The 23,681-nt window shown below is 42.6% G+C and overlaps 2 protein-coding genes across 2 annotated transcripts in view; one reads left to right on the forward strand and one right to left on the reverse strand.

Moving 5' to 3' along the window:
* Positions 1-23,105, reverse strand: part of oprl1 (opiate receptor-like 1) — a 156,276-nt gene extending 133,171 nt beyond the window's left edge. Inside the window, exons 1-2 of the mRNA XM_050065673.1 lie at positions 22,866-23,105; positions 14,484-14,730 (exon numbers count right to left, since the gene is read on the reverse strand). Coding sequence (XP_049921630.1) covers positions 14,484-14,692 — 209 coding nt within the window. The 5' untranslated portion in view covers positions 14,693-14,730; positions 22,866-23,105. The remainder of the gene's footprint in view (positions 1-14,483; positions 14,731-22,865) is intronic.
* On the forward strand, positions 4,559-6,626 carry LOC126402768 (histone H2A-beta, sperm-like). Its single transcript, XM_050065009.1, has 3 exons — positions 4,559-4,576; positions 4,632-4,930; positions 6,581-6,626. The coding sequence occupies exons 1-3, from the start codon at positions 4,559-4,561 to the stop codon at positions 6,624-6,626; spliced, it is 363 nt and encodes a 120-aa protein (XP_049920966.1).
* Positions 23,106-23,681: the final 576 nt, after the last annotated feature.

The raw sequence follows: 23,681 nt of genomic DNA on the forward strand, positions 1-23,681 counted from the left end.
ACTGAAATGTATGCACTCACTAAGGATTGCAAATCAAGTTTACAATTAAGAAAGAAGTTGACCTTAATACCTTCTTCTTCCTTCCTTTTGTTTTATGGGTGGCTGGCAACTAAGGTATTAGGAGTATTACTGCCACGACCTTAATACCAAAGTACATTTAAGAGTAAAAACGTTTGGACTTTTAGTCAGCTGCACCCTCATGGATTGTGATGGAGGATCCATCATGACATTATTGCTCAAAATACTTTGTTGGGTTTTATTGCACGGTGGTGCACTGGTTAACACTGTTGCCTCACAGCTAGAGGGTTCCGGGTTTTCTTCCACCGGCCCTTCTGTATGGAGTTTGCATGTTCTCTCCTTGTCAGCAAGGGTTTTTTCTGGGTACTCCAGCTTCCTCCCAAAATCCAAAGACATGCACGTTGGGTTAACTGGTGACTCTAAATCGCCCGTAGGTGTGAATGTGAGTGTGAATGGTTGTCTGTCTATGTGTCAGCCCTGTGATAGTCTGGTGACCTGTCCAGGGTGAACCCTGCCTATTGCCCAAAGACATCTGGGATAGGCTCCAGCATCCCCGTAACCTTGTACCAGGATAAGCGGTTATGAAAAATGAATGAATAAATGGGTTTCATTGCATTTTTGATCAGGTTAAGATAATCTTTTATAACATTTTCAGGCATCATTAAATTTTTGCAAACTATTACTTTATTGCATGCTAACTTCCCAAGGTTTCTATTAAAGTTATCCTCAATAATCCTCAACAGAGAGCAACCCTGAATGCTGATATTTGATGATTCTGCTTTTACCAGAACACAGATGGAAAGTGAAATAATTTCACTACCTCCTGCATCACCACTGATCCTGCCACAGGACTAAGATCATTAGGTGTGCAATCGTCAAATGGTCTTCATTATGTTACTCAAGGTTATATCTGCACAGACTTACTCTTTTTATCAAAGAACTGTTGATATATTTGCTAATACAGTTGCTCATGGTTTGTACTGATGATTCAACAGGACGTGATTCATCTCAATGTATCCTTATACAACAGTTTGAATACCTTACCAGAATCCACACTCAAAGGTTTGTATGATATCTAACGAATTAGCGCCCTCAAATGGCATCGTCACGTCATGTAATTAAAGTAAATTTACGTACTTAACGTGAAGTTACGTAAGGATAGATGTACCTACAATAACTTAAAGTTCACATGGTTTCACGTGGGACACAAACACCAGTCTCCTGGGGCAAAGTCCTGTTCTACCATCCCAACCTGCATCTTTAAGCAGACTTTTGCCCTTCATACTGCTTCCTTGTTTGTTCTGGTGCATTACTTTTTGAACGTATATGTATGAACAGTGCCTAAGAATAGCCTTTTCACCTTCATCCAATCGTGTCATTCTCTTAACATTGTCTGTGCAGAAAGAGATTCACCTGAGCCTGTTTGTTGAGTCCTGTCGGTACAGTTGTACGACACCTTAGATTTCACATTGTGTGTATTTTTCTTTTTTTTTCTTTGCCTGATGTTTCTTGCTTGAATAAATGATGGCATTCTGAGATCTCAGTTCTGATGCAAAGGCTTCATGATCTCCTAAAATGTACAGCGTGGATCGGTTTGTTGTTATGGAAACAGAACCCTTTTTCCCTGACAAAAATCCCTCCAGGCAGCACTTTTTCCCTCACAAAAAAAAAAACAAAAAAAAAAAAAACCCGCTCTGCTCCGTGTGAACACAGCTTCAGCCTGCCATCCTCTCTTCTCACTGTCTCCTGGCTGTTGTGTGCTGAATTCAGCATGATGTTTCTTTCTCCCTGTGGTCCACCTTCTCTCTTTTCTGGGGGCCTGTAGCACTAAACAGATGCTCGTAGAAATCCCTGCTCTTGGCTCTTGTTGTTGCTATGAGCCAAAAACACGTCTGCACAGCGGTGCTCTGCTGCCGAAAGTTAAAACTCTTCTTCTCTACTGTTCTCTGACAGCACCGAGAGCCAAAAACACGCTAAGCTCGCAGCGCTGTCAGGAAAAGTGTTAAAAGCATGTCTGGGAAAACAAAAAGATGCTGAGAGAGTAGTTTCCCAGCAGACACACAACCTCAATTAATGCTGCTTGATGGCTTTCCCTTCGTGGCTCTTATCACTTGCTTTTGTTTACAAGTAAGAGGTGTATTGGACAGCTGCTGTCTGCTGCTTTTACTTTCTATCCGTCGTTAACTCTGCCATTTAAACATTGATTTCTGGCTGCTCCATCGAGAACAAAATCGTACTTTTTCTTTTTTCTCCTTCCCTCAAAATGTCAACTTAACTTTAAAGAGTTCTGTGTTGGAGAAAAACTTGGTACATACACAGTATCTGGGTGTAATGATGAAATGTTTCCTCATACAACTGTTCGTATATCTTACAAAGATGCGGTTAAGAATTGGCACCCCATGAATGGCATTGCCACATTACACACGTTTGGGAAAGTGAAATTCCATAGGGTAGGATTATCTTTGTTTTTTTGTTTTTTAAAGATTATTTTTTGGGGCTTTTTTGCCTTTAATGGACAGGACAGTGTGAAATGGGGAGAGAGAGGGAGTGTGTGTGTGTGTGGGGGGGGGGGAGATGGACATGCAGCAAAGGGTCGCAAGCCGGAGTCGAACTCGCGACCGCTGCAGCAAGGCATCACCTCTATACATGAGACATCGGCACTATCCACTACGCTACCGACGCCCAAGGTAGGATTAGCTTTGTAAAGTTATGCAAATTAGGTTTAAGCTAGTAAAGATACATAGGTTAGGTCTGAACAAAAAACATTGTTGGACATTCACCTGTTGCATATTTTGCGTACAGTTACATGAGTTAGGTTTAGGAACGTAAAGTTACATAGGTTGGGTGTAGGAAAACAAACCTGGTTGGGTGTCTTCAAATTATGTAATTAAAATTAAGTTATATACTTAATGTTAGCTTACATAGGTTAGTTTTAGGACAAAAAAATGGTGACGACATACCTTAAATTAACTCAGTTTACTTGGTTTTACACGAACACTGGTCTCCTAGGGGAAAGTTCTGTGTTTGTTTGACCCATCCACCACCCCAACCGACCCCTTTATGCAGACTTTCACCCTTTTTACATCCTTCCTTACTCCCTTTACCATATTGGTGACGTGATTACAGCCTTCCCGATTATTTTAATCATAATAAGAATCACTGGCAAATGATTATGTGGGTTATGTACGAATTCTGGTGCATTACTTTTTGTAGATATATGAACAAACAGTGCATGAGAACAGCCCGAATGATGTTCACTATATCTGCATATCAGTTGCATGTTTGTGTTCATTCATTGCACTGTATTTAAAATGGGAAAGCTTTAATGTAAGCATATGAAAACTTGTCATATTAATTGAAACCATATAACTGTTTACCTTTATTATTTTTGTTGCAAAAATGCTTTAATTTGTTTTTGGTTTTTTTTGATAAAGGACCTGTTTCATGTGCAGATTCTGATACCAAGCGTAAAAAAACTGCTGCTGCAAGAGAACGACATTCAGCTCATTTTACAGTAAACAGGATCCTCTGAGGTTGAAGGAAGGCAGCTCAAAGTACTCGTATCATTTACACTGTTAGAGAGTGAAGAGAAAAATGAAGAGAAAATGCAAACTAGCTGCTGACGATGCTGCATAGACAAGCTGGAATCCCCTGACAAAACAGCTATTAATTTTTAATGGATAGGTTCAAATTTTTTCAAGTCTGTCATAACACAATACCCACGAGATAGATGTACCTAAAGAGTTATGGGCTGCTGCTATCATTCCTCCAGTCCATACGAGCCCTGAAGTGATTCCTTCACACAGCTGCAGTGAAAGAGATGAGAGAGAAAATCCACAGAACGCATTCAAAAGTTCAGCTTGGAACTTTATGTTCCAACAACGCTGTGATTAACATGTCAGTAAGTTTACAACCAATTGGTTATGGTAAGGAAGAGATCAACTTTTGGCTTAAAATACAGAGTTTTGGGGGCACAATGCCCGCTGAGCAAGCAGCAATGTCTCTGTAAAGAACAACTGCCCTTCATGCCACTATCCTGGCAGGAAATACAGCAATGTTTCGGTAAGAAACACCTGCTTTTCGAGGCACTATCGCTAGGGGCAAAACAGCGACAACTCACTACAAGACACCCCCGTTTGGTGCCTAAAAAGTTGATAGAAACACAGCAATGACTCGCTAAATCACGACCGTTTTTGTTGATTGTTGGTCTTAAACAGTAGTCTGCAGTAGGCATGTGCTGGTTACTGGCGTCACGGTTTACCACGGTAAAAGAATGGCACGGTGTCACTAACCGCCCATTTTCTGTTCTGACGGTAAAGGCCGACGGTGTAACCTACGCTACGTTTTTCATAAATGGGAAATTCAGGAACTCAAAACTCAGAAATAACTCTGTGCCAGTCGTACATTTTAACTGGTACACACTCTGAAAACATGCACGTGCAGCCGCTGCAGTCAGCACAATGATTGGGGGGGGCAGCCTCAGTCAGTCAGATCAGTACATCAGTAATCAGTGTAAATCCACTCACGTGCAAACTGCAACATGGCTGGAGGAGGCGAAGTTGAACTTTTCCCACCGGCGAAAAGGACGAAGTCGGTGGTGTGGGACCATTTAGGCTATCAGAAGAACCCCCAGAGCCAAGGCAAAGACCCGCTCCTCCCGTGCTGGGCTCCAGTTCCCAGTTGGCCGTGTTCACAGGCTGCTGCACAAAGGAAACTATGCGGAGCGTGTGAGTGCCGGTGCCCCCGTCTACCTGGCGGCTGTGCTGGAGTATCTGACCGGTGAGATCCTGGAGTTGGCTGGAAACGCTGCCCGCGACAACAAGAAGACCTGTATCATCCCCCGTCACCGGCAGCTGGCTGTCCGCAACGACGAGGAGCTCAACAAGCTGCTGGGTGGAGTCACCATCGTGAAGTTAAGAAACGGCTCTATTAAACTTTTAACAGGTCTATATTAGCCTACACATTTAAACAACTGGTGTGATGATGCGTTGCACTGACAGGAGATGCCTGGTACGTGCTGTCGCTCATGAACAGTCAAACGAATATTAGCCTACCTTAAGTGTAGAGCGCGAAAATAGGATAACGCCTGTTTTAATATGATTATTATCATTATTATTATTATTATTACCGCGGTAATACTGGTTACCGTCAAAATCTCATACCGGCACATGCCTAGTCTGCAGTGGTCTGCAGTTTGGCAGGCGTCTCACCTACGTGACACGCTATCCACCTCTCTTCCATGTCCTGATGACAAAGTCAGCTCACAGACTACGTCACTTTAGAAACGATTTTGTGATTCACAGAATAGAACACTGCCAACATTTTCTCCTGGTGACTGGGTGGAAATGTGCAGACTGAAAATGATAAATGATGGGTCAGAGAGCAGTTCTTTGTTCTAAACGCACTGTTCTGTCTGTATCTGTTGCCACCACTACCTTGTATATGTTGTATTCATCTATCTTTGTTGTTGCTCTGATTTTCCCTTTGCATTTTTGATTTTTCTTTGTAACAGGGAGGAGTCCAGTTGATATAATCCAAGTGGGCATCTCAGTCTCTCTTTGGAACCAAGTATTTGAGTGAACCACCCACTGGAAATATCCTCCAGAGTTCCTCTGTGTCTTTGTCAATCTTTCTTTGTCTCTTTCTGCTGCGCTCCCACGATGCCTGCCTCCCACTGTCCCTGCCTCCTTCCAACACACCTGGCACGTGAACAGCACGAGCCCGCGTTTCTCTTTTGTTCTCTCCTTGATCTAATATAGCCATACCACAAGGGAGGCACTTTACAGTAATTAATAATTACAGTGTGTGTCTGTTTTTTGTGGGTTGAATGTCACATCTTTCCATCTGGCTAAGAGAATGACTAAATTGTCTTCGCAGTGACTGTGAAGAACTGCAGAGGCAGCACAGTGTAAAGGACAAAGCAAAGTTTGGGAGATAAAAACTTCTTAAAAATAAGAATGAAACTTTCCAGTACTCACTCAGAAAGAGTAGAAAAGCATGTGGTATTACATCTGCCAGATACACAAATCTGTCTCTGACTGAGCTAACAGAGATTTCTGAGCTATATCAGCTCTCACAGTTTAAAAATCGCTGCAGCAGAGATATCACCTTTTTAAATGGGCCATGGACTGTACTTGTATCGCGCCTGTCTAGTCTTCTTACCACTCAAAGCGCTTTTTGCACTACGTGTCACACAGTAGTGGCCGAAGCTACCATAGATGGTGCCACCTGCTACTCAGTAACCATTCACACACACTCACACACCAATGAAACAGTTACTCAGAGCAATTTGGGGTTCAGTATCTTGCCCAAGGATACTTCGACATGCGGACTGGAGGAGCCACGGATCGAACCGCCGATCTTCCGATTGGTGGCCACAGCCTCATTCCTGTTACCTGTCTACAAATGAAGTTAATTTAACTTCGGGAGCAGTGCCATGCCTCAACCTCAACCTTCATCATCCCTCCCTTTTACCTACCAACATTCCTTCATCCTCTCTTTCCTTCTCCGCTCATCTTTTCTTATTCAATCTGGTACATACCTCTCCCATGTCTCTTTCTAGGTACCGTCTGGGGGTCCTGCAATCAGCTCGGGTGGAAAACACCTGAGACAGAACCCCCACACTGACTCTTACTCTGCCCGATTTCCAGTACATCCTCCAAGATCAACCTATCAGAAGACTTCCCTCTTCCATCTTCACCCCTACTCACATCCATTCACCAGTACTCAACAACTAACACCTCTTGAATTACAATTAAACATTTAAACGACATATTGTTGTGGTGGTCCTTGCTAGTGAACCCACAATTAAGAAAAATGATGATACCATAATCAATACCAGTACCCCCAAAGTGATACCAATACCAACAGAGTGCTGCATTTGATACCTTCCACTTCATCCAATACCTACAATGTGAATGGATTCAGTTCCCTAAAATGACCCCAAACATCACTGGTGTGCAGCGTCTGGTGGCAATTTACTGTAGTGTCACAATACACCACGCTCGACTTCATCACAACACAGACTGTATGGGACAGGTTGTAGCTGATGCAATAGAGGGCCAATCACACGTCGCATTAAACTAAAGAACGCTTGCGGCCACGGCAGTCGGCTATGAGCAAAACCAAACAACGCCTGTAAACAGGCTTTGATGTGTGAAAACAAAACAGTTTCCTTTTCACAGATATAACCTGAGCTGATGTATCTGGGCACATCTAGGTAAACTACCCCTATAAAGTGGATGATTAGGTTATTGTTGTTTCTTTAAGAAGAAATTCATGCTTAAGAGGGAAGAGACTTGGTGGCACATTAGCTTTACCCTGCCGGCCAAATGATTTTACAGCTTTACTATCTGACAAAAACAGTGACAATAAACACTAATAAGATGCTACAGCTATTTTGTAAATGGTTTCTGAACAGAAGACAGTAACTTTTTAGAAGTTTTAGAATTTTGCCTCGTCACGTGAACACAGTAGTAGTAAAACGTGAGTGTGTCCGCGTGTGGGCTTGTGTTTTGTGTAGGTTAAATGTCATCTCTTCCCATCTGCTTCCAAAGAATGACTCAGACGTTTCTTAGCTGTGATTATTTCTAAAAAACTACATCCAAATGTTACATCTGGTGCACAGAGAAAACAGACTTCATTTACATTTTTCTCATTTTCCTCCTCTCTGTGCAGTCTACATGAATACGTGAGTTGGTCGGGCGGCCCATTGTTATGAGACTGGAGCTCCTGAACTTGGTGCATCTCTCCTGGATAGAGTCCATCCCATCCCAATTACCCACAATCCATCACCTTTACACCGAGTCTGGCAGAGTCACATTGAGTGTGTTTGCATGTAAATGAGTATCCCGGCTGTGAGAATCATCCTAGTTTTGATCATATTCAGGGTATGATGTTTACATGGAATACAAAGAAACCTGCTTATTCACATCCCCGTACACATGATGAATACTTGCAATCCGGCTACTGATTACTGCATACCGTTTTCTAGCCCGCTCTCATTCTGGAGTCGTCGAATACCACCGCTTTGTCAGTAATGTCGGCATCTGACACTGGCGCCCAAAGCCACCTTTAGTGGCAGTATGATCCACCGCCGGGCAGGGTCAGTTTGGTACGCAACCAGACCAAACCTCTCTCAGTGTTATGGTATGCCGCCAGTCAGCTGGACAGCACCTGTCACAGCAGTATGATGCGGGGATGGGCAGCATCAGTGGTATGATACGCCACTGGACAACGTCAGGTTGAAACGCTGCTGGTAACGACCTAATATAGGATAAGAGCAAGAAAGTCCCCAAAGGATGAAGGGGCAGTGGATGGGTCCAACAAACCCTGGACTTTCACCTGGGAACCCGCTGTTTGCTTCGTGTATATCTGTAGAGCCACACCATGATTTTTTTTTCTAAACCTTCTAAACCTTTTTTTCTAAACCTAACCACAAGCTCTTGTTGAAAACCTAACCGTGTGCTTTTCTTGATGAACTACTTTGAAGACTACGGATGGAAATTAGCTTCTAGCTAAATCCAGCATATTTACATGACGTCATGTATTTGTACCGATTGTTCATTAATATGCACTGTCCTCTCCAAATAAACAATAAATTAAATGAAATAAATGAGACATCCCTGCGTTGGTAGCGACATGTCGGAATGTCAACAGCAGAAACAGGAGGACACCTAGTGCGTAATATGTAGGTGTGAAAGGTCACTGACAAAGCGGCGATATGTGACGACTTGGGATGAAAATGTGTTGTATTCGCGCTGGCGCATGTGATGTTTACAAAAACCAACAGGTTTCATGCTAAGGCAGTTAAATGTCAAGTCTTTGCCCAACTATTAAATGTTTTATAATTGTATACACTTCAGGTCACAGTTAATAGCCTTAGTATGTAAAGAGAAGTTACACAAGTAATAGCAGGGTTCAAGTACAAAAAGTATTCCCTCTCTGTGATGCACAGTCTCTGCCCTAACATCAAGTAATCTATTTTGTAAATTCGTCAGATCATTCCTCAACAGATCTTCACACAACAGATTGTATGAGTCTTACAAAAATGCATGTACAACAGTTCCTATGATATTAAACATATTAGCACCCCAAGAATAACGTTAAATACTTAACATAAAGTTACGTACTTAACGCAAAGTTACTTTGGTTAGGTTTAGAAAAAGAAACTTTGTGACGACATACTTTAAATAACTCGAGGTTCACGTTAGTTTAAAATGGTTGACACCGATCTCCTGGGGAGAGATCTGTGTTTGATCCCTCTCATCACAACCTGCCGCTTTAAGTAGACTTCTGGTCTTTATACTACTTCCCTCTTTACTCACATTAGTGTATTGGTCATGTGATCGCAGCCTTCTCACACACATGGGTCATACATAAATTACAGGCTCATGATTATGTGGGATTTTCAAATTCTGGTTCATTAATTTTACTTTTTACTTTAAGTTTTAAGTATGAAAAGTGCATAAGAACCGCCTGCGTGCCTTAAAACGTTAGTGAAGATGAAGATGTTACTACTTTCCTCCATAGCGACTGACCATGCAAGGTTCTAGCTGCCCAGTGGTAGAAACTTAGGGTTCAGTGTCTTGCACAAGGACCAACCTTCGAAGTCACAGCCACCTGTATATCACCCAGATCATAACAAATTAATCTTGGTAAATATGGAGAAGTTTCCTCCTTCTTTGCAAATGTTATTGTGGGATAAACATCCTTTCAGAGCCCCTTCTCAACCTGTCACAGAATGTATCGTCTCTCTGTAATGCACAGATGTTGTGCTGCCCTCTGGAGCTGTGCGAGTCAAAGCATCCAACGCAATAACAGAAATTCACCACTGAATCTTTGCAGGGGATCAGAGGCTAATGAGGCCAGAGACCTGCACTTTGCTCTGCCTCATTTGGTGATGGCAAGGTTTGTGGTCGGCCATTTTGTGTAATCAGACCTTTTCATCCAACCCGACAGTTAAATTATGGAGGCTGCTGCCTTCTGACACCCGTGATGAGGGCAAGTTGTCAAGGGCAGCCATTTTTGCTGAGGGCACCGACTGAGATCTGATGTCGTTAAGCAACTGTGTGTGTTTGTGTGTTTTCAGAAGTGTGTGCATGTTGTGTGTGAGTATGTGTGAGTGCAGATTCCAAAGGCGTGGAGACAGATGGAATGATTTCCAGTGTGTGTGTGTGTGTGTGAGACCTGTTCTCACTCTGACATCTATATGTAGTTCTGTCGACTGACACAAAGATAGTTATTGTCTGTATCAATGGTGGTAACATGGAGAGAGCAATCTAACATACACACACAGGCACACACACACACATTCAAAACATACAACATACAATCATTTTCTTTGTACTAAAGGTGCGAGCGCAGCATTAAAGTAAAATTCCAGTTTCTTTCAAACACAGCTGTACTCTCTGACTGGTGTTAGTCGATTGAAAACTACGGTGTGTTTTTTGTCATTTATTCTTGCAATTCAGAAACTTGGAGGCACAAACCATTTTATCTCCTTTGCTGTACTTTTCTAGCACAAACACAGATGGATGAATAAATGGAAAACTATCCAAATACCTCTGAAGCCAAAAACCTGCCAGCAGCTCTGAAAGCATGTTTTCTTTTAATTACACCATTTATCACAGCCAGAAACTGTGAAACTGAAAATATCGTCTGATTTTCAAACTGTTTGTGACAAACAGTCACGTCAAGGCAAAAATAACCAAATTTAAGATTAAAATTTTGATAATTCATGAAAATGCCTTCCCCCTACACGTCTCATCTAAAGTTTCGTTAAAAATAAACCAACTCCTGGAAAAATCATTAATTTCTACACTCCTCAGGGCATCTGGGAGGCCATGAGTGACTCAGCTGAGACAAACAGTAATGTGATAAAAATTAAACTGAACTGCAGGCTGTGTTTACACAGAGCCGAGAGGAGACGACAAAAGGAATTGGGACAAAGACTAAACATACTTGAGCAAAAAAGTAAATGCAGCGCGACTCAGAAATGATATACATCGGAGCAAGGTGTCAGTGTCTTGTTGGAGGATACATTCAGTAGTGACAACGACAGAGACTCAGCTCCTGACAGTTTCTCAAGCTGGTCAGAGGAGGATTTTGAAGAGGACAAACATCCATGCAACGACAAGTGAGTTTATTTTATCATATCATCATTTTGTTTCTGTGGCTGCCCCCAATAGCGTCACCTGATGAAGCAGACTTCTTTCTATATCATAAATATTGCATTGTTATATTATTTCTTTTACATGTGACAACACAGGACCCTTTCACTTCAGGTGGACAGCCCTGTTCTGCTTCACCACCATCCCCCTCACCACAGATGAATTCTGTCTCAGTGTCAGGGCCTGAGCGGACAAATTGATGTGGTCTCAGCCACAGAAGTGGTCGTAGCCGTGCAACACCAACTCCTTCCACTTCCGCTCACAGCCAAGCATGTGAAACACTGAGTGCAGTGTCACCCAGAGCCACAGACTCTGCTCCTGGATGGCAGAGAGAAGAACAACCAGATGCACTGCCTGAACTCCTCCAGGGAGAAAATCAGGACGTGGTGGCAGATGCTTTAATCGTGGCGGGCCGCTACAAATACATATATGTGTGAGGAAACCCTGAACTGTTTTGGTGCCTCTGCATGGTGAAATGGCTCTCTAGAGTTGCTGTGAGAAACCTGTAAATGGTTGAAAACACTTAGGTTGTGAAAATGTAAATAGTTAGTGACGACAGCATGTGGAGCCCCCTCTTTTCCAATACGCTATATCCATCACTTCCACCAATCAGCTGATTATGGGTGTTCCCTCTCCCGGTTAGCCAATCAAACTTTGCCACGATCTCCTTCAGCCATTTATGTTGCTGCTGCCAAACTTTAAATCTGTTCTCCTCTCTGCTCCTGTCAGCTGTCATTTTAGGCCGAATCAACACACCCTCCTCCACCCCATCCACTTCCAGTCACCTTATCCAGAGCCCACTCCTCATCACATCCAGATCCTCAGCTCCCTCTCCATCTCATCTCATCACCACCACCAGCGTCTAGACTCCATATAGGGGGATCCCTAATCTACTACGTCTTTACCACCCTCCTGGAATAGATGACATCACGGTGGGAAGTTCTGATTCACGGCATTATTACTGTGTTATACTGCAAAAACGATATGTTTGAGCTCTTCCTACTTCTAGCCATGATTGTGCTGTTTCCACAGAGGTGCAGGTCTTTATATTGCAGCCAAAATGAGCCCATGGTGGGTAGAAAAAGTCCAGAAACTGCTTGAAGTTCAGCATTAAATGTAGAGAAAAAGTATCCAAACAACAACAAAATCACTCACACACACACACTCAGAAACACACACACACAGTCTCCTGCTTCAACATGATATACATGAGCAGACAGCAGCTGCCCACCAGGCCAACCATGACTGCACATATACTCTACCTCACACAACACCCAGGTGTTCACCTACGCTTGTTTCAATCAAATCCACAGGGACAAACACACACACACACACACACTCACAGAAGAGAGACAGTGGCACATATGACCCACACAGCTGCCTGCCAGCTTTTTCCACAAAAACATCTACACAGTCGGACATGTGTACAAACCCACACACACAGACTCAGTGGCTGTGTGCTTTGAAATATCACCTTGAGTGTTGGATGATGGAAAGAGCTCTGATAACCTCTCATGCTGCAGGTATTACCTGACTAATGTTTAACATGAATTACTGGTTTGGGGTTTCGATTATTTTCAAGTCCAGTGTGTGGGATTTAGGGGGATACACTGCCAGAAGGTGAATATAATATAATAAATATGTTTTGTTTAGTCTAGAATCACCTGAAAATAAGAATCATAGTGTTTTCATCACCTTAATATGAGCTGAATATATCTACATATAGAGCAGGTCCTTGTCTATGGAGATCGCCATGTTGCTCTGCCATGTTTCTACAGTAACCCAGAAAGGACAAAAAACACTGGCTCTAGATGGGGCATGTTTTTACATAGGCCACTGTGGTTAGCAGCCTATTTGAAGATGAGAGCGCCAAGAAAACACACATTTCCTTAACAAGAAACTGCTTTGTTGAATGTTTAAATCAACTGTTCTGTTTGTTTTGGAGAGGAAAAGACCTCTGCAGATAATTCAGGCTCCGCTAAAAACCTCCTGATATCTCGATCGGAAAAAAAGGTGAGCACACATCTGGTAAAAATCTGCTGAAGGAATTTTAATCGGGAGAAGTTTCAGCTGGTTGCCATTTGCAATCCTCACCGCTAGATGCCAGTGAATCCCCCTAAATCCTACACACTGTTCCATGAAAATAAAACTATGGTGAGGTTAAATCATTCAATAAAATTACCGCCCTGCCTCTGCACAAGTTTCTCTTACAGTTTACATCCATGTCCACCCATCGTCCCCCCAGCAGTACAGAAGATCTTTACAATCAGCACAGTTTCAAGGTGGACACCCAAAATCAGTGTCACAATTTCAGTATCTGACCAAATGTCTCTCCTTCTGTTCCTGAGATATGATGAAGAGTACTGGCCAGAAAAGTGTTTGATGCAGAATAATATGATGTCAAAGCGAAGTTAACCTTTGTCTTTTTGGATATAAAATATTACTACATTATATTTCCCTATTCGGCATTTGTGTGAAGTTTTGACGTATGAATTCTTGAGTTATAGATAAAAACATTACGTGAGGTCAAAGTAACCTTGACCTTTGTCCTTTGACCACCGATATCAGAAAAAGCAAAGATAAATCCTCCAAAGGTATTGAGTTTACAGTGAAAATGTACATGTAATAGCAGCAAGTATTGGCGATTTTGTTTGATAAATAAGTAAAGTTACGAACAAGACTGATCCTGACTAAGTTTCTCTCGATCAATGTATTGATTTATGGACTAAAAATTCAGCACCAGCATCATTGGGCCGCAGACACGGAGTGAGAGAGTGACACAGTGGCTTGAGAAAAATCCTCACAACATCTAAAACATCTGTAAAAACCAATAGCCTTTGTATTTGTTTAGACTGGATCAATTATAGACGTATTGTTTGAAGTGTTTCATCCTCTTGGTGTGGACTGCTATAGAAACAGTGGTCTATTATTCCTGACTGTGTTGAAAGGAATGGCTGAAAATGTGCTGTCACTGAACTGGAAGTCTGAGCTGTTGAGAGTTCTCAACTATTTCAGACAATACAATCTCACATAAGTCCTTTTCAACAAGAGCAGGCTAAGAGTGAAAGCAAGGCTTACTACAAAGATATCACATCAAGAGCTCTTAAGTCGTGAAAGACTTACACCAAGTAAAAACATGTGCGTGGGATCATTTCAACTTCTTTCCAATGCAGATGATCTTGTTTCAAGAATTTTCCAGAAGCTAGTGACAGTTTGGCAGCCTGCCTTGGTTCTGGAAGATTCCTGAAACATGTTAACTCACTTCCACAAGAGTTCAGTTCCTGTTCCTCTTACCTTATGATGACGTACATGACCAGGAAGTTTCCCACCAGGCCGATGACGCAGACAATCATGTAGACGACCACGATGGTGACCCTGACCCCCGTTGGCAGTAAGGCGTCGGTCACGTTGTCTAAGCAGCTGAAGTTGTTCTGGAAGAGCGAGTCGTTGTAGAGCTGCAGGTGACCCAGCTCGTCCAGCAGGAAGTCCTCCGGGAAATCCATCTCTGACCAAGAGCGAGGGGGAGGAGTTTTACACCCACCTGATGGAAGAAGGAAGTGAGGTCAGACAAGAGAGTCAACGTGTTGTAATTTGAAACTAGAGATGCACTCGTTTCAATTTTCTTTGACGATCCAGATTTTTTCTAAAGTCTGACCTGCAGATTCCGATTTTGGTTGTTTACAATTCAATTTCTTTCTATCATCTTTCTATATTCCATGGTTTTAAAAGGTTACCACCTATCAATCTCTGTTTGACCATTTGTTTTTCTGAATAAGGAAACGCTGGTTAATGGGCATATCATCATCCATTTTGTATTCCAGTCATTATTAGTAGTGAGTTCTTGCCCCACATGAAGGAGTAAGCACTGTGGGATCTTGTTCACAAGTAGGGGCAAGACGGAGATCAACAAGTCGATTAGTGCAGCACACAGATGCTGGACTGGACTGGATGGGGGTGAAGCTCAACCCTCGTCTATGGTTATGAGCTTTGAATGCTAAATAAGATCACGCACACACAAGCAGCTGAAATGAGTGTCCTTTACAGGGGTGTCGCCCTCAGGGTCACAGTGAGACCCTCAGAAGGTGAGAAGAGTGGAATTACTGCTTGTTAACACCATAAGGAGCCAGTTGAGGATGATTATCATCATTATTAGATGCCTCTCATTCCTGCAGAGGTACGCACATCCACCTGAGAGGAGACCCCAGGGCACAACCATGCTGGATGGATTAAACCCCATCTGGTAGCTACACCTTCGGTTCCCCCAGAGAGAGCTGGAAGAACTCCTGGGCTACCTTTCTTAGCATGTTTCCACTGGGACCAGGACTTGGATAAGAGTCAGGAAATGGATGTGATGTCTGAGAGAACGGTGTCCAACCATGTTCAACATAATTAACATTGTTAACGTGTTTTGAGTAGTTTTTTTGGACAACAGTGAAGGTTGATGCACTGAAACAGAGAGAGGTTATGTCCGGCTCTAGCTGCACACTCTATACTCTCTGTCTCTGCTACACACCGCCATGTGAGCTGCAGCAGCAACACATCAAAATGCTGCCACGAACCAGCCCCCCTCCTTTTCTCTCTCTGCCTGATCATGAATATTCATCAAATCAAAACAGCAAAGTAACTCTGCTGTGCTGCTGAATTTCCCCAGGGTTACTGCCAGGCTCAATACACACGGGTTATATATGCTCTAATATCTTTTCTTCTCTCATCCCTCCATCCTTTCCTCATCTCTACCTCCATCTCTGTTGACATATCTTTTTCTGTTCCTCCTCTCCTTCTCACATCCAGTGTCCATATCTAAGGCACATTGTGTTTCGTTTGACGGGTTCGATCTCTGCTGCGGTGTGTGTGTGTGTGTGTGTGTGTGTGTGTGCACGTGTTGCTGTGTGTGTGTTTTGGCTGCCTGAACGTTGATGAACGGGCAGTTAAACTTAGAGCCTGAAGTGTGTGTCCATGTAAGGCTGTAGTGGCACTCTGGGTGGGCCACTGTACCAATTCTAGTACGTGTGAGAGGATAAAGCAGCACTAATGAGACTGATGTTATTGTTACTGATCCTGCACGCAGCAGAGTGCAGTGCATGTAGGAAAGTGAAGCTACAGCGACTGGTTTTAACACTTGAAATGCTGTGCTAACTGTGTTCTAAGTCATTACAGTCACTGTGTGTCCACCCAAATGTTGTCAAATTTTAAGCAAAGTTCCTGAAAATAAAATTTGGACAAGTATAGTAATGAGGATGCAACAAGATGCCAGAATTAATCAAGCAGCAGTAACGCTGATTCTCTCGGGCATTTCATTACTGTTTCCAACCTCGGATGGCATTTGTGTTATTTTAATAAATTAATATGTCTTCTCTGATTCATGCATGTTGTCGTGTGGTGTTTTTATCAGCTGCTCAGGCGACAGACAGCGGGGGCGACTCACGACAAGGTTCACTGGCTGGGTTCAAATTGGGGACGTTCAGGTCAGCCGTCCCTGTTCTTTTTATTCTGTCAGTTTGGGGTCTCTCTGCTGAGTCATATGACACAGCAGGACAGCTCTGTCTGCAGTGGAAGTAGCGATGTAAATTCAAAGGTATTCAGACAGGTTATACTGAAGGTACATAACAGAGTGACTTTGTTTCAGGATTGTGTTCAGAACTGTGTTACACTCAAATAATTTAATCTAAATGCTGCTGAAACAAAAGTTATCTAACTTTGAAATTCAGCTCAGCTCAGTTGTAAAACTTGGGCACTCAGCAGAGATGGGACCAAGGCACGTTAAGTCCTAAGTTAAGACTGACAAGTCCCAAGTCCTTACCCTCGTAGTTTTGACCCCTTAACAAGTTATATTATGCTCTTCACCGAAGCAAATGCCATTTCAACAACAGAGTTAAGGCCAAAACACAATGGTGGCAAACGGCGTGCATCAAAACATATGGCCCTATTATTTTCAATGTACAACCCAACATCGGCAGCAAAACTCATGTTGGCCTGGACATGCTGCCCCGAGGCACTTTACGCCACTATCCTAGTTCCAGCCTCCCCACCCGCAGAATTAAATTCATTTTTCCCCCACTGGCTCTCTGTTTGTAGCCTTCATACCAGCTCCTGTGGCAGCTCAGGTTAGAGATGAAATTTAATTAGGGACTGTCCACGCATTATTTTAAGCTTATGCAAAGGTGGAGGAAGTACAGATCTTTCAGTAAAAGAAGTATTAACTTTGCGTGGTCATCTATTGACAAGCTGCAGAGCGATGCGTCCAATGTGTGCTTGGGGTTGCACCTGACGTGCGTCACATGCCACACTGCCCCGCTGCTGCGCCATATCTCATGTTGGAAAAATCAGAGTCCAAACAGAATAAAAATGCCTCATGTAACCACCTCGATCGGAAGAGACTGGCCCGACTGGAGGGAATCAGACTGAGGGGGGTGATGTAAACCTTTTGATTATTTATTCAATAGAAAAACATTAGCACCTAACAACCATGTAAACACTTGACCCAATTATTTCTCTGTGGTTGGAATTTATATATTCTTTGTGTTTGCCCACCTGGGGGCAACATTAGATGACTCAGTGTGGTGCACATGGCGTGCAACAATAGCTGTTTTTACGCGCCTCCCTCTGCACATAATATTTGGTGCTTTGCTAGTGCTACCTTTTTATGTGACTGTTCTGATTAATGAATGCATTATTTGATTTTAAATCAGTAGCCCTTTTACATGTTGTTAGAGGCTGAATTGTGGAGTTTCTGGACACAGTCGTCTAATGCAACAAATAGAAATAGCTTGCATATGAGATGTTTCGGGAACATCGGTAAACTGTAGCATCTACTGATGTAGACGTCATATGTTTCGGGGACGTCTGTAATTTGTAGCTGAAGATAACTACTTGGGTTACACTTAACTTATTACTAAATTGTAAAAACAGGTAGAACCACTTCTTATTCTATATTTTATGTATTGAATGAATTGAATTTTCTCAGTAAAGCTGGGAGAAAGACTTCTTCTCTTAGATCTTTGGCAGATTACATGCCTCACAGCGGGCAGAACTGGGGCATGTAAACACGTCTTATTGGATCACTTTGTTTGGGTCCTGGTGAATAGTCAAGTTGACTTCGATCGGGTTGAAGAAATATTGTTGGTGTAACCGCAGCTAATGAGACTCAGTAACAAAGAATTCCCACAGCGAGGTCATTAGGAACATACACAGTAAATTTCCGAGAAAATCCACAGAGAGGGAGCGTCAGGGTGGAGTGATGTTACAAGTGGACAAAAAAGCATTAAGTATTGTGGGATAAATATACAGAAAAGATCAGCATGTTGCAGAAGAACCTTTGTGCTGGATACCTGGAGGCTCCCCCGCCCCCTCAGAGGAAACATGTAACACAAACAGCTGTTAATAAGCTCATACAGTTCAGGTAAACTGTGGAGGAAGATATAATCTCTGCTTATTTTCAGCCTTTCAGCTTGTTCACGGTTGACAAAATGGTCACAGTTACATAGAAAGACATGATGTTGGTCTCTGTTTTGTCTCTGTTGCAGCTAATGGATGGACTGCACTGCTTCTGTGTCTACTGTCGCAATAAGCAGCCTGTTGTGGACTGATGCTAACACTGCATGCTGCACAGATTAGCATCTTGCCATACTGTGTAGCTGATTCAATCCCAAGAATGGGAAAAAAAAGTACTCTAGAGTACTTGTTCTAGAGATGGAAATAACAACACACTGTACCAGACGGTGTGCCTGGCTGAGACATGGAACGACTTCACTCTAGGTCTAGAAAGAAAGGAGTGAAAGAAAATGAAAACAGCTGTGAGGCACAAAATGCCTCTGGACTGTCAAGTTTGCTGTGGTGGATAATCACCTCTGTTGCTTATACAAGTAAAATACACAGAAACATCTTCCTTTCTCACAGAAGACATACAGTAGACAGTGAGGCGGCAATAGAGGGTGCTAAGGTGCTGCCCCTCCATTCCCCACATCCTACGCCTGGGGTCGGAAAACTTTACTATCAAAAGAGCCATTCTCGGCCAACAAAAAAGAAAATGTCTGGAGCTGCAAAAAATATTTGAGCCTTATAATGAAGGTAACATCACCTATTAAGTCTAAATAAGTCTATCAACATTACTAATAGGTGTAATGTTGTTGAGCTATTTTGCTGTCTCTGTCAAGTAGCTGTGACTTCCGGTGTTAGACACCGACGAAAAAAAGCCATCCTTTCACGTCAGCATGATACGCAGCCAGTCGGCATTATTGATAAACAGCACCCAGCAGCATCAGGGGCAAACGTGGAAGGACAACGACGAAAGTTAAGGCGGCGGAAGTCTGAGTAGGGCGGGTGCGAGTAGTTGTGGGTGGGTCCAACGACCAACGACTTTCACCTGGGAGGTAGGTGTTTGTTTCCCCGATCGTTATAAAGCCAAAACCTGTGTTTCTGTCCAAAACCCAACCATTTGTGTGTGTTGGCTAAACGTAGCCACATTTTTTCACTTTTATTTTGAAAGAGACTGTATGCAAACTGTACATTTCCTGTAAAAACATAAGTGTACTTTGAAAACAGACCACGCATGTAACAGGCTCAAGTTGACACGGCGTCCCAGAACGACAACAACATCATATCTCAACGTGGAGAGTCCATGACCAAATGTCGATATGTGACGAGGTCGGAGTGAGAATGTTTTGAAAGAACAGTATACCGCTTTCCTTACCAAACCACTGTGAGTTGTAGCAGTAAAACAAGATGATTAGACATCATCTGCAAACTCCAGAGTCTGTAGCACTCATTGCATTACCTGTAAGTTTGGCAATTTATTGGAGAATGAAATTACGACAGGACAAAAACGTAAGCCAACAGACTACAAAGGTAGAAAATGACGTGTGTGTTTGTCTATAATGATAAGTAAATAAACGATGGGTTGGGTTGGCAATAAAACTACAAGACATTTTCATCACCAGTGTGAGTACTTCTCTTTTTCAAGGACCTCCCTCTTGTTAACTGAATATCAACTCTACACCCTGATCCCAGGCCAGAAATACAAGAGTATAATAATATATATTACTATAGTTTTATACCCCGGGAGATTGTAGCTTTTGGGCACTAGCAGACACTGTGTCTCATTCTGTGCTGCACCCAAATTGAATTCATTGTTTCTCACCTCATTAAACTGTTTGATGTAACTGCTGTGTAGCCTTTAGCCAAAAATCCAAAATTCATTTCAATAAAATAAAACATAAAAATCTATTCATCTGCTTTTATATATTTTGTTTCATTAAAACAAATGTTAATTCAGCTCGGCTAATTCAAACAAAGGCGTTTTCATTTATCTAAATACACTGGTGTGATACCGTAGTACATGTTTGCTTGATTTTTGGTACAGCTCCCCCTGGAGAAAAAAGAGCAGTGGAGGATGCCAGGATGATTATTCAGCTATATGAGCAAACTTTCTGCTCTTAAATTAAGCAGCAGGTTACTTTGCTGTGACCGCAGGCTGACATACACCTCTACTGCAGACACACCTAGATGACAGATACACAGTTTTGCACCGTGCTTTTTATGAACTTTTGTTCAAGTTTAATGAGGATATGAAGGGTCCACTGGATTCTCTAATGTCACAGGCTCTTCTTTCTATTCTGTTTGTGCAGCTGCTGCAAACACTTTATCAAATATGACCACAGCTTAGATCTTTGCTCTCTTAGCTGATGAGTTAACCGCTCTGCTAGGATCTCTGTCAACAAACACACTTTGTACCTGACTAGTTATTGTGTAAATGGTCCTTTTATGTGGGATTAGTTACAAGTCGTTGGTCATTACTGGAAAACGTCACATCTCTGGCACCACAGTGCTCCTCACAAATATGCTTTCATCTTTAATAAGCAGTGAGAGGTCTTTCTGCATGACTACATTCATCTGCAGAGAGACAACAGCACTGGAGACTCAGAAGAGTTGGACGACATCCATTATTTGTTAAGATGACTATTGCTATTCTCAGTTCCTATTTGTTTTATACATGGGGTAATTGGTTATCAGGTATTTAGGAGTGCATGTTGTGGAGAGTTAACTTCAGTAATAGTTTGATTAGTGATGGATTAGTATAGTTTGGGATTGGGGCGAGATAAGCATGTTGCTTCTTCCTACTTCTTTTCAGACACGAAATGTTGATTTATGTTTCTCATTGTACGTCTGCTCATGATTTATTGTTTGTCTCTGTTTTGTAGGTTTTTTCTACGCTATATTCTATTTTATTTTGTTTTTTAAACATTTGAAATAAATAAATCAAATCAAAAGCTGAACCTTGAAGCCAACAGGGAAATTAATTCTTAAAGGTGCTCAGACTGATAGAAAGTTGAAGATGTGCAGGTTCATGAAGAGTGAGCAAACTTCATCCACTGGCAGATGATGATGATGATGATGATGATGAGTGAGGCACAGTCAAAACCTTACAAGCAAGTAACTGAACTTCAAATATTCACATTTATTTGTCTGTATTTAATATTAGTTCAAAAACTCAGTGACTAAAACTGTGACTTTGAGTCAGTTGCCTCTGTTTTATTATTAAATAAGGACTGCATTTCTTCCACTAAAAGTTTCTTCTAATAAAACTAAAACACACTGCAGATGTATGGAAGTCTCTCTAACCTAAAAACAAATCTTAGCACTAATTGAGGTTTGTAATTTTGAGAACGTTGGGACAAAATTGTGTACAGCAGATGTTTCGAGGACAAGGAACACATTTTTCACACAATATGCACGAGAAGCTCCTTCCTCACACCCCTCAAAGTTGCTCGCTCTTCATTTATGTCTCTCGCATGTAAACTTCACCTGACAGCAAAACACCACTGGGTTGGACCAACATGTGAGCCGTCATTCTGTCAGATTTTAAGTCACAAACTTTCAGGTAAATTAAAGCTTGATGATAATATAGATATGTCTCACTCAAATCTGTAAACTATAAATTGTCTTCAAGGATCCACTGATGTTGTTAAGTTCTTCAAAATCTATCAAACACAGTGAGACTTTACTGATCTGTGTGAGGGCTCGTAAAACTAGGCTTGGATTTGTTGTCTGCAGTTTAGTCACTAACAAACTTCCATACAGATCTGCTGCAAAGTATCTGAGTAGTAACACCAGAGTCACACACACAAACAACACAGTAACACACACAGTTAAACACACAATGAGAAAGTGATGCAAGAAAACACATAAGCATTACCTCCACTCCAAACCTGACTCAAATTAAGACCCCCAAATGCACCACACACACAATCAGCAGCCCCTGATGCTCCTTAATCAGAGCAGGTGTTTGAAGTGAACTTAAATGCACCAAACTTTCACGTCTCTACCCTGCAGTGTCACTTAAACACACCACAAGATGAACCAAGTATAAAAATGCACCACTCGCACAGCCAACAAACATTCTGCACCATAAATGCGCAGATACAACAGTTTAAATTACAAGTACGTCACGCACGCGCCGCGCCACGCGCCATCAGTATCTATACAGTGTGTTATGGCAACCCTACAGCTGAGGCAGCTCAACATAAACACAGCGACACACTGCAGACGGACACAGGCGCGTTTTCTCACGCAGTGCGCACTGAGGTGCTCCAGGACTCCGACGCATTCATCTACATACAGCATATAAATGCATATATATGTGTGGTTGCACTGTTGCAGCAGGCTGTGTGATATCTGTACCTTTGTGGTGGCAGCAGCTCCACAGCTCCCCGCAGACCGCCCCGAGGAAGTTGTTGTGTTTCCCCCCTCTGCGTTACTCCGCACTGCCTCGCTGTCTCTGCGCGCTCTCTGTCGCTGTTGGTTTGGTGTCTTTAGATTCGCAGTTTCCTCCCGCTGTCAGCACCAAGAAGCAGCCGCTGTCAAAATCCCAAACCTGCCGTCAGTGTGTCCGTCCGTCCGTCCAGGAGAGAGAAACACCGCCTCACCTCCACTCAGCATCAGCTGGCAGGCAGAGAGAGGGGGGAGGTGGGGGAGAGAGGACAGGAGAGGAGAGGAGGAGAGGAGAGGAGGGGTCTGCTGGAATAAAGATGCAGCCAGCCCCTGCGCTTTCTTCTTCGTTTCCTCTCTCTCTCTCTCTCTCTCTCTCTCCCTCTCTCTCCCTCTCTCGGACAGATCGATGAGGTCTGCACTCCCCTCCACCTTCTCCTCCATCTCCATCCTCCGCACCTCCAACCCATCATGTATGTGCATTTGGATCGAGAAGCTGCTCCTCGTGTGTGTGTGTGTGTGTGTGTGTGTGTGTGTGTGTGTGTGTGTGTGTGTGTGTGTGTGTGAATCTTGACAGTGTTATACATAAAGCACGTGCAACCATTTGTGTATACAGTGTGTATGTGTGTGTGTGTTACAAGGTCTTAGAGGAGGGCGATATGGCCCTAAAATAATATCACGATATTTCAGGGTATTTTTGCAATAACGATATTCTTGACGATATGACAAAAATATATATGTATTTTATCCTCCTGAGATCCGAACTTTTGTTTGGTGTGCATTTTTTAA

This window comes from Epinephelus moara, chromosome 16 (genome assembly GCF_006386435.1).
Source record: "Epinephelus moara isolate mb chromosome 16, YSFRI_EMoa_1.0, whole genome shotgun sequence".
Taxonomy (NCBI): Eukaryota; Metazoa; Chordata; class Actinopteri; order Perciformes; family Serranidae; genus Epinephelus; species Epinephelus moara.

Coding starts and splice junctions, on each gene's coding strand:
- LOC126402768 (XM_050065009.1), top strand. Junction 4,931..6,580: donor GGTGGAGTCACCATCGTGAA/GTTAAGAAACGG, acceptor GTCTCTTTCTAG/GTACCGTCTGGGGGTCCTGC.